General features: G+C 41.2%; 1 protein-coding gene across 3 annotated transcripts; it reads left to right on the top strand.

Annotated features, from left to right (window-relative positions):
- Positions 1-171: 171 nt before the first annotated feature.
- Positions 172-10,534, top strand: tmem192 (transmembrane protein 192). Of its 3 annotated transcripts, none has more exons than XM_062387771.1 (6): positions 172-311; positions 1,226-1,378; positions 2,127-2,388; positions 2,481-2,603; positions 8,854-8,959; positions 9,892-10,534. In XM_062387771.1, exons 1-6 carry the CDS (start codon positions 282-284, stop codon positions 10,004-10,006), a joined length of 789 nt encoding a protein of 262 aa, XP_062243755.1. In that variant the 5' UTR covers positions 172-281; the 3' UTR covers positions 10,007-10,534. The 3 variants fall into 3 exon arrangements, with proteins under 3 accessions (XP_062243755.1, XP_062243754.1, XP_062243756.1); XM_062387770.1 differs by having other exon boundaries at positions 1,223-1,378; XM_062387772.1 differs by having other exon boundaries at positions 197-214.
- The last annotated feature ends 1,921 nt before the right edge of the window (positions 10,535-12,455 follow it).

The following is a 12,455-nucleotide window of genomic DNA, read 5'->3' as shown; positions in this document are numbered from 1 at the left end:
AGTGGTTTATTCAGAAACATGAACATACGTTATCTGTTATAGTCTCATTATCTATTTATGGTAATTATCTAATAACCGTTACAAAGTGTTCAGGAGTTTCCGTTTTGCTTCTATTCTGATGTCGTGAAGCAGCCCGGAACCAATGTGCTGGGAACCAACGTAGATCGGGACCGGAAAACGTGAACACAGGAAGTCTGTGTCTTGTTGATAGCATGTAAGCTAACGTTTGTTATTGTTGTTGTTTTTCTTCGTCGAAAACCGTCGAAATACCCCAAAAACAAATGGAGTCGACGGGACGCTCGCTTTACTCAGTACGTACGAGTCTTTTTCATTTCACAGGCTACGAGTGGCTGGTTTTGTGTTTAGCCCGGATGCTAACAAGAGATGACACAAATAAAAAGAGGAAGTTTTTTTGAATGTTGTGTAGTGATGCTGCTGTTTTTCACTGATTATCAGATTAACTGGACTTTATTATATTTAACTCGAACTAAAAGCTACTGTCAGTCATTTCGAGGTTTATCAGACGTGTTTCCTGTTTTGTTCATTGTTGTATTGTTGCGGTGCAGATTGTTGGAGTAAACACAGAGAATAGTTTATTGTCCAGTCGGTTAAGTCAGGTGCCATTTGACCAATCGATTATTGACAACAATTAGTCGATTCGGTAAATGATTCGGTTCAATGAGAAGTGATCAATATTTTCTCTGTGAGACTTTGAAGTTTAGTTTTTAATAAAATGATTATTTATCTAAGCAATTTGAATGGAAATAAGTATTAATATATAAGTATAGACACATTTGTTACAGAATAAACAATAGAGAAAACATGAGCACCTATTTGTACCTCATATGTGAAATATCATATTAATCTTCTTAATTCAAGTTTGATATATGTGTTTGTGTTTGTAATTTGTATTATTAGCAGTTTATATAGCTAGTTATATTAATGCGAATGGTTAAACTCTTACATTTCTTTGTCATAGCAGTTTGATAATGAGATCTTAGGGAATCACTGATATTGGCTGATATACCAAAGTCCAATGTAATACAATCCAGTGCTACAGTCATAACATCTGTTTCCCTAACGCTCATAATGTTCTAGAGAAAGATCAAGCAATAGAATAATATAACAATCTGACAGATTGTCACTCCTTATAAGTGGTGGAAGAGATATCCACGACTGATAAATTATCTATACTAGTTTAGTAATGTGGTCTTTTATTCAGCAGGCCGGCACGTCAGGCGATATGACGCGCAGCACAGAGGAAGATTCTTTGGTGGATGGACCTCTGATCTCTGCCGACGCCCTCCACTCGGCCATCAGGAGAGAGTTTCAGACCCTGCCGACACACTGCTATGCTGCGCTGCTGTCTCTGCTGCATGTATGACTCACACACACACACACACACACACGCACATTGTGTTAGCAGGCAATAGATTAATGAGAGAATTCCCTTATGTCAGCAGTAACCAGACTGTGTAAATGTACAAAGGGTCACATAGGAGGAGCTAAACAAACTGAAAGTAAGTGTTGAATCTGAAAACAAGCAGCTGAAAGCACAATCCACTTTATGACCAGAGGTTAAAATTGTCTTTCACTGACTCTTATATTAGTTGGATGATAGTGCTACGACAGTGCGATAGTAATTAAGAGCTGTAATGAGGACAGTAGATTAATAGGCAGCTATTAATAATCATAAAAGTGGGACATTGTCTTCATCCATCTTCTCCACTGTGAGGATTTTCTGCTCATCTCTGTTTAATACTTTCTCATTGTAAATGAATGTCTCTGGGTTTCGGGCAGAACAGGACTTTTGAAGATGTCACTTTGGGAAACTGCCACGGGCCTTTTTCAAATTAAGAAATAATAATAAACCTGAGATTAATTGATGATTAAAAGAAATTGTCCGTTGCAGCCCTACAATCATTTCATATTATAATTAGTAATTCCCCTATTTAGAAGATACTGGGATGAATGCGGCAGCTGTAAAGACGTTTTCAACAATCTGTCAACTTATTTTGGTTCTTACAGGGGTCTGTTTATTCGGCATATAATAATAGTCTGTATAATAATAACATGTGCTGGTCTGACACGTGTTCTCTCTTCCACTTCTCTCTTCCTCTTTTCAGGTTGTGTTTGTGGTGTTGTCGGTGTGCGTGGCGGTGCTGTGTGTGTTGAAATTTGGCGACGTGGAGATGTGTGCGAGTGTGTTGGGCAAAGTGACTGGTGACAGTGTGGTCGTGTACGGGAAGGTGTGTTTGTGGGTGCTGGTGCTGGTGTTCACCCGCTGCGCACAACACCACCACGGTCAGGCCAGGAGGAGAGGATACCTGCAATTCTACAGACAGACACAAGGACTGAATCAACTCCCACTCGCCGCTCACTCTGCAGGTACCAGCTGCATTTACTGCTCGTGTAGGTGTCAGGTTTGTCCACAAGGTGGCAGTGACACTAAAGGGAAAATGTATGTGTGTTTTTTGCAGGGAACGTTTCGGTGTTGGTTGTTCTGGCTGCAAGATTGACTCTGCCTGTCCACACCTACATTCTGATCAGCATCCTGGTGCTGGAGCTGCTGGTGGCAATGCCATGTCTCTTCTATTACTCAGGTAAATTATACATTTCTATAGTATAATGTCCCTGTATGACATTACCTTATTGTAGTTGAATGAAGTTTTACTGCATCATATATTTTTCTTATTCATGGACTCCCAGCACACACATGCATGTAGTCTTTACGGCCAACCATAAACCCCTTGTGACCACTTCATCAAGTCACACACACACACACACACACACACACACACACACACACACACACACACACACACACACACACAACCCATTGGTTCCCGAGTCCCACCTAGTTCCACCCTATCCCCAAACCCTCAAACCAAGAGACTCACTAAATAAGATACACACTGAAATAAAATAAAACAAAATTAAATTAATAGCATCGAAAAGATTACTCAGTGAGGAAAAACATTGAGAAAAGAAGAACAATAATAATACAATGAACTACAAATTTAACTATATATATTAGAATGGCACGAAGAGAGCACATGACCCAACACTCTCCTTAAATTCAATCAATCTGGGAAATTGGTGTAAATGTTGAAATCTAGTGTTTCACCGAGAAATATGTTTAATCTTATATCGAATATATATATTTTTATATTTTACTGCCGTTACTGCCAAGTCATTCTCAGGTTTTAATTCTGGAAAATGTCCAGACCCAACTTTTCTGCCTCAGACCGAAGCAGCCATGCTTGGATCATGTTGGAGGAAAAAAAACTTTTGTTTTGTTCAGTCGTTTCAAATCTAACAGTTTATAAACAGAGTGTGATTTTGTTTTGCTGTTGCAGCATCATTCACGCTGTCAGGTTTCCTGTGGATGTGGGTCATATTATCAGTAGTGATATATGGAGAGACACACCCTATAGATTACATTACACAGACACGCGCACACACACACACACACAACACGCACACACTTCCCCCACTCTCAATCTGAGCAGATTCGCATCACAATACCTGCCCTGCCCTTTTCAGACCCAACAGCATGACAATCAACCATTCACCTCTCTGTCCCCTCTCTCCCCCTCTCTCCCCCTCTCTCTTCCCCTCTCTCTCTCTCTGCTGTTTTTCATTTTTAATTCAGATATAAACTCCCTGCAAACTTTGTTGAATAAAGCTCATACCAACATGTCTGTTATTTGTCTCAGGCCCAGAGCTTGACAACTAACTTCTAGTTATTAAGATCAAATAGTCCAAAAGTGCTGATATTTTTGAAATGCTGCAAGAGTAGGGTTAAGGGAGGTTTCACTTAATTTGCTACAGAAAAAGTCAAAGCATTTTAGGGGATATTTCTGGTTTTACGGCATGAACCCCCAGAAAATATTTTTCCTTCACATATGAGGAACGAAGCAGGATATTGTCAGTGTCTGGTTTGTTGCCGATGCGTTCACAACAGGAAGATGTCCGGAACATTTTTTCATTCTCTTCTCACATACAGCTCCGATGGAACATTTCATGGAAATCTCCCGACTTTAAGTGCAGGCCTGAAAACAGCTTAGTTAACACAAAAGCATGAAGGAAGGCAGTGGTGGCCATTTACATTGCGCTTTTAGACGTTCTTCCTGAATATGAGAAAGCCTGTTGCATATAGTACATTTCTTCCCCTCAAACTTTAGTAGAAACACAGTTTGATTTTGTATTAATTCAATAATATCTGACAAGATGACCAACTAACATGTGACAATGACAAATTGATATAACGAAGCAGAAATGAGCTAATGGGCGGAATGATCAGTTTGGGTTCTGAGCTTAGCTTAACAGCATAAAAAAAGTGAGGAGACGTGAAAGCTTCCACCGGAGATGTTTGTAATTATCTGAGGTGTGTTGTGCACATGCTGATGAGTTGAGCTGAGGTCAGGCTCCGATTGTCACATGATTCAAATCGGCCATTAGAAGTCGCTGCAGCTTTAAGATGAACTTTCACAGAACATTCCCGGATTTTTAATTCAGCTGAATGTTTTAATATTGTTTTAGATGTACAGTATATTCTGTGAGGGCTTGAATGCTGCATCAGGCCTGCAATGACTTCATAATAAATCATTTTTAATTATTATAAAACAACAACATTTTCTTGTTGGCCTAAAAGTTTCATAAGCAGCTACTTTTTTTTATACATCCTTTGTGTTACATGACTTTTAATATATTTAGTAAAATTCAATCCAGTATTTTTGTTAATGTACAATAGACTGCATGTTAATAGCAGATCAAACTTGGAACATTGGTTGTCAGCATGTTTAAGTAACACAGCAGCCCCCTTTTTTTTTTTACATAGTCACGAAAGGTATGCTAAATTTTACTTTTTATTCCATCAAAATAAAGACTCAGATACACAAGTGTCATGTTGGCAGGTCCATGTTTTGACTTTTAACTCCTAATCTACAGGGATTCCACATTGTGACACATCTGAGTTTACTATTATCCTTTATTTACTTGATATAAACAATACATATGTTCATGGTAAACGTTTAGAAATGCTATAACATATATTAAAGCGATAAAAATGACTCCACATGTGTTAGAGTCGCCCAGAAGGTTTGGTGAAGGTTAAAGCTGCGGCCTTGCTTCCGTCTAAAGGACAAATGCTGTTACCGATGCTCTATCAGAGGATATTGATATGTAAGAATGTGTATTGAAGGGAAATTCATATTAAAGGTGTGTTTGGCAGCTGAAGGGCGCAGATGCGAGGCGAAGATACCCGGGAGGCAAGGAGAGGAGATAAGAGGCATTAGGATTTAACCTAGCCAAAGGGTAGCCCTGAGCCCGCTCCACCCAAACAGAAGGAGGGAGACACACACTCACACACATTGTCCCGGTGTTTACAGTGAGGGTGATCCAGTGTGTGAGGGGGTATCTCCGTTCACCCGTCGCATTCCTGCTCAGATCAGTGCAGTGAGGCACGGCGCAAACTGAGCGACGCCTCGCAGCGCAAACCTCTTAACCCAGAAACACTTATTCACACGCACGCACACACACACACACATGCTCTGACTCCGACTCCGACTGATGCAAAGTGTCAAGTTGGCATCAGTGAGATCAAGAAGGGAAAGACAAACTATGTAGAGGAGAGAGAGAGAGAGAGAGATATATAATGCCTGCAGCTATGAAGTCCATACAGGAAGGCCTCGTTCAACTTCTCTTTGAAGTGCGTGGTGATTGTAAGTGTGTGCGTGTGTGTGTGTGTGTGTGTCTTTGAGGTTTTCTGTATGTTTCTGCCTCTCTCATTTTAACATGAATGCTCTCTCCTCTATAGACCCCCATGCACATCAAAGCTATGCCGTGGCCTTCAAAGAGTAAACTTAGAATACATCTCTCTCCTTGGCCTGGTCAGAACATAGTGTAAGCACTGCAGGGCGCACGCACACACACACACACACGCACACACACACACACACACACACACACACACACACACACACACACACACACACACACACACACACACACACACACACACACACACACACACACACACACATTCAAACACACGAACCGAATCAAAAGTCACTCTGGTTTAACTTTGTCAGATTTATTTAGATTCTATTTATTTTGATCAGACAATTTATTTCAGTGGGTTATGTTCTGAAGTTGAGTTCCACTCTGAGACTTAGTTATTATAATCATTATAAAAACCTGTTTATAGAAATGTGGACCAATGCCAGATCCATAGATAACGAAAGTCAGCGTAAGGATTGTGATGCCATTTAATAATAACACAAACAGTTTGTTAAATGTATTCTGCTGCTGATTCAATACTTACCGAACAATTAGCTTTGTGATTCTTTTCTCCTTCACATGAATCAGAGTCATACATATTGCAAAGAAGTTTTCAGATAGAGTACAAGGAATGTAAAAATAAACTAAATTTAAAGAGCAGGTACTGTAAGAAGAAGGAGAAAGGTTAGAATCTAAAGTAAAGGAGCAATAGGTGAAAAAACTATACAACAAAATTAAATATATACAAGTAAAAAAGAATATGTACAGAAAATGAATGATTTCAATGATATAAGGAGCAGGCTTTATTTCGCAGAATGCTAAGATGAACTGGGAGGTGTCAACGCGGCTCAATGCAAAACTGAAAGTCAGTTCGGTTGTTGGATCCATTTCCCTCCAAGTCTTTGATCCAGTCGTCCCATCTTCGTTTGACCACTTTGTGCGTTAGCATCAGCTGTTAGCACCTCTGCAGCTTCACCATTATCACCTGGAAATGTGCAGCTCTGGATGGCTGATTGAAGCTTCTCAGATCTGACCAGACCAGGTCTGAGCACTGTCTGTCCAGCCGCATGAGTCTCTAACAGGGATGTGTGAAATGTGTCACTTCTTCTACACTGTGCCATCCGTCCATCCGTCCATCCAGCCGTCCCTCCCTGTATCTCTGTCTGTTTCTCCTGCTGCTCTGATGCAATGAATTCCACAGACATCAACCAGATGTGTCTGCACTACATCACTGTGTTTATATTTGTGTTACACTCACACACACACACACACACACTATGAAACCACCTGATTAACAGACATGCTTAACTCAACATTACTTGACACAACGGTACAATATCGCATCAGCAAATATCACAACGTATTGTGGTATATAAATACAATTCGTTTTTTTGATGAATGTGCTGCTCTCCTATCTGCATAAATATACTGTAGCACCAGACCACAAATCAGTAGACATGAACATGAGATGTGTCTCTGAGATGAAGTTTCACTATAAATAAATGCTTTACTCTTATCTCAAATAAGAAACCTCCATTTTTCACTTCACCGATGAGGTAATGTTTTCACCCGGTCCATTTGTTTGTTTGTTGGTCGGTTGGTTTGTTTTCTGCTGAACGGATTTCCATGAACCTTGGTGGAGGGATGCGGTTTGGGTTGAGGAAGAACCATTTGAATCTGTTGCAGATCCGGACCAGGGGGCGAATCTAGGACATTTATTGAATATTGATTTCCCAGGAAATATTTAATGATAAAATAAGAACATGAAAAAGTACAGATGTCTATGAGTGTTTGCAAAGGGGACTGTTGGGCCTTGGTGGAGGTATGAGATCCTGTCAGGGCAATTCTAGTTCAAACTTTTAAATTTGAGTGATCCTAGAAATCCGATGCAGTGGCTTTGACATATGTTCCACATGTTTCTTTAATTATGCTCATAGGCTACAAAGTTAAGAGTAAAAAATGTATGAAAAGAAATCAGCAAACAGCACAGTGGTCAATGGTGGTGGATAATGAAAGTAAATCTATTATCATAAATAGTAACTGTAATGATGTTGAAAATGAATCACGTTGTGTAACTAGACTGACGAATTTTCAAAGGCTGCATTACATGACGAACATTTGTCAACCCAATTTCTGAACACACACAACACACAAAAACACACACAGTTGTATGTTAACACAACCTGGTTATTCTGAGTGTGTTTGTCATGGAAATTTTTTCTCATCTGTCTACTTTATGTTTGGAAATCTGAGTTAATGGTTTTGTTTATTGTTGTGTTACAGACGTTGTAAATATGTGAGCCTGGTTTGCCTCTTTGTTGCTCTCTCTAACAAACAGAGGCTCATCATCACTATTTATCCTTTTACCTTCTTTTCTTCTCTCCACCACGTTCATTTCTCTGACTCTGAGGAATGTCTTTCTCACACATACATGCTTAGTATTTCATTATTTACGAACACACAAACACACACACTCACACACACACACACACACACAGATTTAGGGCCTCATTATGCAGGAATGTGCAGTATTTCTGAGGATTGTGTTTGAGTGTGGATCCTGAGATGCTGAACTGTAGCAAAGCAAAGATAGCGCTCTTTAGAACCTCCCTGACAATTTCCTCTGGCTAATGACACTCACAGTCTTATCAATACTCAGCCTGCTCTTCCCTCGGCCCTTCCTCACACACAACACACACACAAACACAACACACACCTTATCTCCATTCAAACAGCGACATTCAATCCATATTTTGCCCCTGGCTCTTCTCCTCTTGCCCACTGTATCCTAGACACTCACACCTCGCTGCTATCCCCACCTCTTTTGTCGAGTTGTATGTTTAGGGTGTAAGAATTAGAGGCTTGAGTGCAGGATATGGCAGCCCATAAGGGCTAAGTGCAGGATATAACAGCCTGTGTGTGTTTAGGAGAGGGAGTGGGATGGAAAACAGTAAAAAAAACAAATGTGTGCTGTTTCTCACCTGAGTGATTACCGTTTGTAGGAGAGCTCTCACTGCTCGATAATGTTTGTGCGTCTGACTGAAGATGTCGTGTTTGTGTTTTTTCTAGTCAAGGTGATGCGGTTCAACGGGGAGCGAGCCGCACCGGACGTAAGCCAGGAGGAGCACACGCACAACTACAGTATCACGAGTCTGCCGACAGAGACCGGCTTCAGGTAAACAGATTCCACCGGACCACACACACTTTCAGTCCCCCGCCTGTCGGCCTCATGTTTGGATAAACTGCCGAGCGACCTCACTGTCACAACAGCAAGGTTTCTACATGCTGACGACAAGACTGAACTGAACGTCGCCAGATAAACAAAGACCTAATGAATGTTGAGGCTTGGTCCCCTTACTTGTGAGAGAACTGCAATTATTTTAGTATTGATTCGTCATCCGATATTTTTCACGATAAGCAGAAGGAGCATTTCTTTGATACTACATCATATACTGTGCATTTTCTGGGGTTTTCTTCAGGTCACGTATTTGGGGTTGGTCAGCAATTACAGCAGAAGGATAGTGAGTGAGGCTTTGACCCACAAATATTAATGTTTACAAAGAACATGCTACCAAGTGCAACAGTTTGATTGATGTGCTTTAGATTTAAGGCCTTATTTCTCAGGATCAAAAAAATTGAAAAAATAACAAAAAAATGTACAGAGATCAAGATTACCATGATACAATATCTTCATGTTCATCTCTGTCCATGTCTCTATGGGTTGATATATAATCTCCTAAAATATTACAATTATTTCACGTAATCATAAATGTGTTTATAATAATTTGTACACCTTTGGCACAGACCGATAAGCTGTTGCTGCATCCAGACTACGACATTTTCTGAAATTGGTAAACGCTACTTGCCTCGTTTCACTTTGAATACTCAAAGGAAGCATTGAAGTATAGATGCAGAAAAACTAAGATGTTTTGAAATAAGAAAAGAAATCCCTGATCCTACTTTTCTCCATTGTTATTTTTCGTATTTAAAATGAAAAGTACATGGATGTAAGCTGTATCGGCCTTTAGATAGCTAATACTAAGCTTATTTGGTAATTCTTCAGATCAGTTGTTTGTTGACAAAAATGCTGTTTGTGTCTGTTTTCAGAGAGGGCTCAAGTCTGGAGGAGGTGGTGGAGAAGCAGGCCGACCTGATCGAGTACCTGAAGCAGCACAACACCTTACTGAGCAAGAGGCTGCTCAACCTGACCGCTCAACACTGACCCCAGCGCAGCCTCCTCCTTCTCCAGGCCGTCACCCTCTCTGCAGAGGATCTGTGGCTTCAAGAGAAAAGACTTAAACCATGAGAAACACTGGATAAAAGACTGAAACAGGCAAATGCACCTGTGCGCGCAGACCGAGTGAGTTGGACAGATGACGCAGGAGGAGGTGAGCTGAAAGTGGAGGAAGGTTTAAGATGAGGAGACGAGGAGTCATGGGTCACAGATCAGAGGTGAGGGGTTTTTATCGCTCTGTTTACGACCCCCAGTGACCCGTGGATGCTGCCGCCTGCTACTGCGAGAGGAGCGACTTTGTTTTAGAGATCATCTGCACTAAAGAGGGACTGAAGGAGCAGGAGGGAGAGGTTAACTCTCCGCGGTCAAAGATCCCAATTAACGTTATGTGTCTGTGAAGTGGTATTTTTATGTCCGAATTTGTGTAAATACATAAAGTGGTGACAGTTTTTTTTTTCTTCAGTCAGTTATTTTGAGTGTTTGTGATTCAGCAACAATAAATCTCTGATATCCTCATTTCATTTCATTTGAGGCCTTTGTCGGGAGGAGAATTGACACTTTAACAAAGTGAAACCCAAGTCAGAAGCTGCTGTTCAGTGTTGATCATGTGTAAGGTTTTGTAAAAAAAGAACCAGAACAATAGAAACAATGCCGTGTCAACGTTGACTGGTGTGAATGTCTTTTTGCCGCCTCCCCTTTTTTTCTGTATTAAATTTCCCCAGTCACGGGAATCTGCGTTAACGAAATATCGAGGTTGTCATTTGAGCCCTTGGGTGTTTGTTCCCCATTGTGTTTCCTTTATGCTCTGGCGTCCGCGGCTCCACAGGGAGCGCGGCATTTACGACTTCTTTCCCATGTGTCTTCTGCTGGGAGTCGTCCAGAGTGCTGCGGGTATCAGGGTCACTGTTTGATCTGGGCCTGACTCGGTCACAGATATCTGCTTTTATTCAGGTCTCACTGATATGAGTCTGGTTTGGTTTGTACTGTTATCCTCACATGTTGCCACAGTCCTCCACATCCTCCGCCAGGTGTTAGTTTAATGCAGACGAAACTCAACAAGTAAATTCATTATTTTTTTTTTTTTTATTAAAAAGTTTAAAATGTGATTCAATAAACATTTGAAGTGCATACATGCATTTTAAACACTTATAGGAATACTATGTGGGCGCTGTTCATCGTAGCCGCAGTCTCTAGACACGTCTCCTGCTCTTTGGTCTGTAGCTTCTCAGTTGAGCGTCTGGAATCATCAGGGAGGCGTGGAGCTTCCTCACGTCTTTGTCCGTGACGGTGAAAGCAGCGTTGGCTTTCGCAGACGAGGAGGGAAGGGGCTTGAGGATCGGAGGACCACCAAACTCCCAAACAATAATATATCATGGTTTAAATTTTCACCATTTCTTTTCTTTGGAATGAAAACTCAAGCTTGAAGCTGCGTGTGCGTACGTGAACAGCTACATATACATAGTATATACATATAGTCTTTAAATGGCCTTTTTCCTCCCTCCATTTCAGTCCATGCCCTGGTACAAGGGTCAATCCATGGATTTCCAGGTGCGTCCTTTTATATATTTCTCTCTTTGGGTCGCTCTCCTTCGTGTGTTTCCACCTGTAATGGAAAAACAATTTGTCAGTGTCTGGATTCGAAGGGGTCAGAGTGGGACAAAAACAGATTAAGTGAGCGTGCAGGAGTCCAAATTAAAGCTGAGAACTCCCCCCTCCTCCTCGAGCCACTAAAACCTTCCTCTTCATCGTTAGTGAGATTTATGTCTGAGCCTTTCCCCCCCCCCTGCACTGGTGCGTGAATACACACCTCTGCCACCGATCACACACACCTCCCTAACTGCCACCTGCCAGCTCTAACTAGGGTCTGGTTCCACGCATCACACGACTTGGCTCATAACCTCTTTCTTCACAAACAGAAACATGCATGGGGGCACTTCTTACCTCAGGGGAAGGGAACCCTCGAGTGGAGGGGCAAGCAGCGCCTGTGTGGGCAGTGGTGTCTGTGGTACCTTCTCCTTAGTTTGAGGAAATCTGAAAGAAAGAGACGTTTCGATTAAAATATGCAGCTTTATAAACGCAACAGGATACTGTAGATATAATATTTTGTGATCTGTAAGTGAGTTGGGCAGCTCGCAGGCCAATCACAGGTTGTTTTGGGTGTTAAGGTCATTAAATGAGTCTCAGATTGCACATTTTTCACTAAAATAAGATTTAACCGAATCTTCCCAGTCAATATTTTCCAGTTTGGGTGATTTTGAAGCTCACAACTTGTGTTATGGTTCAGTGGAACCTCTCCTGACCATGGAGGTGCCTATGATCTTGGTTTTTTAGTTGAATGTTTGGATCCATTCACCAGCAGCAGGGACGACCCCCATTCTAATAAAGTGGGACTCCCAGACCTAACACATGATTATTTTTAAACGTCCCTAATAAATCC

Source organism: Platichthys flesus, chromosome 5, assembly GCF_949316205.1.
Source record: "Platichthys flesus chromosome 5, fPlaFle2.1, whole genome shotgun sequence".
Classification (NCBI taxonomy): domain Eukaryota; kingdom Metazoa; phylum Chordata; class Actinopteri; order Pleuronectiformes; family Pleuronectidae; genus Platichthys; species Platichthys flesus.
Note: the sequence above shows the minus strand (reverse complement) of the source record. Positions and strands in the feature narration are given on the sequence as shown.

Excerpts from the sequence above, each read along its gene's own strand:
- tmem192 (XM_062387770.1), top strand. The coding sequence starts at position 282 with ATGGAGTCGACGGGACGCTCGCTTTACTCA. Across the intron at positions 2,389-2,480 it reads ACTCGCCGCTCACTCTGCAG|GGAACGTTTCGGTGTTGGTT; the intron begins GTACCAGCTGCA and ends TGTTTTTTGCAG. Across the intron at positions 2,604-8,853 it reads ATGTCTCTTCTATTACTCAG|TCAAGGTGATGCGGTTCAAC; the intron begins GTAAATTATACA and ends TGTTTTTTCTAG.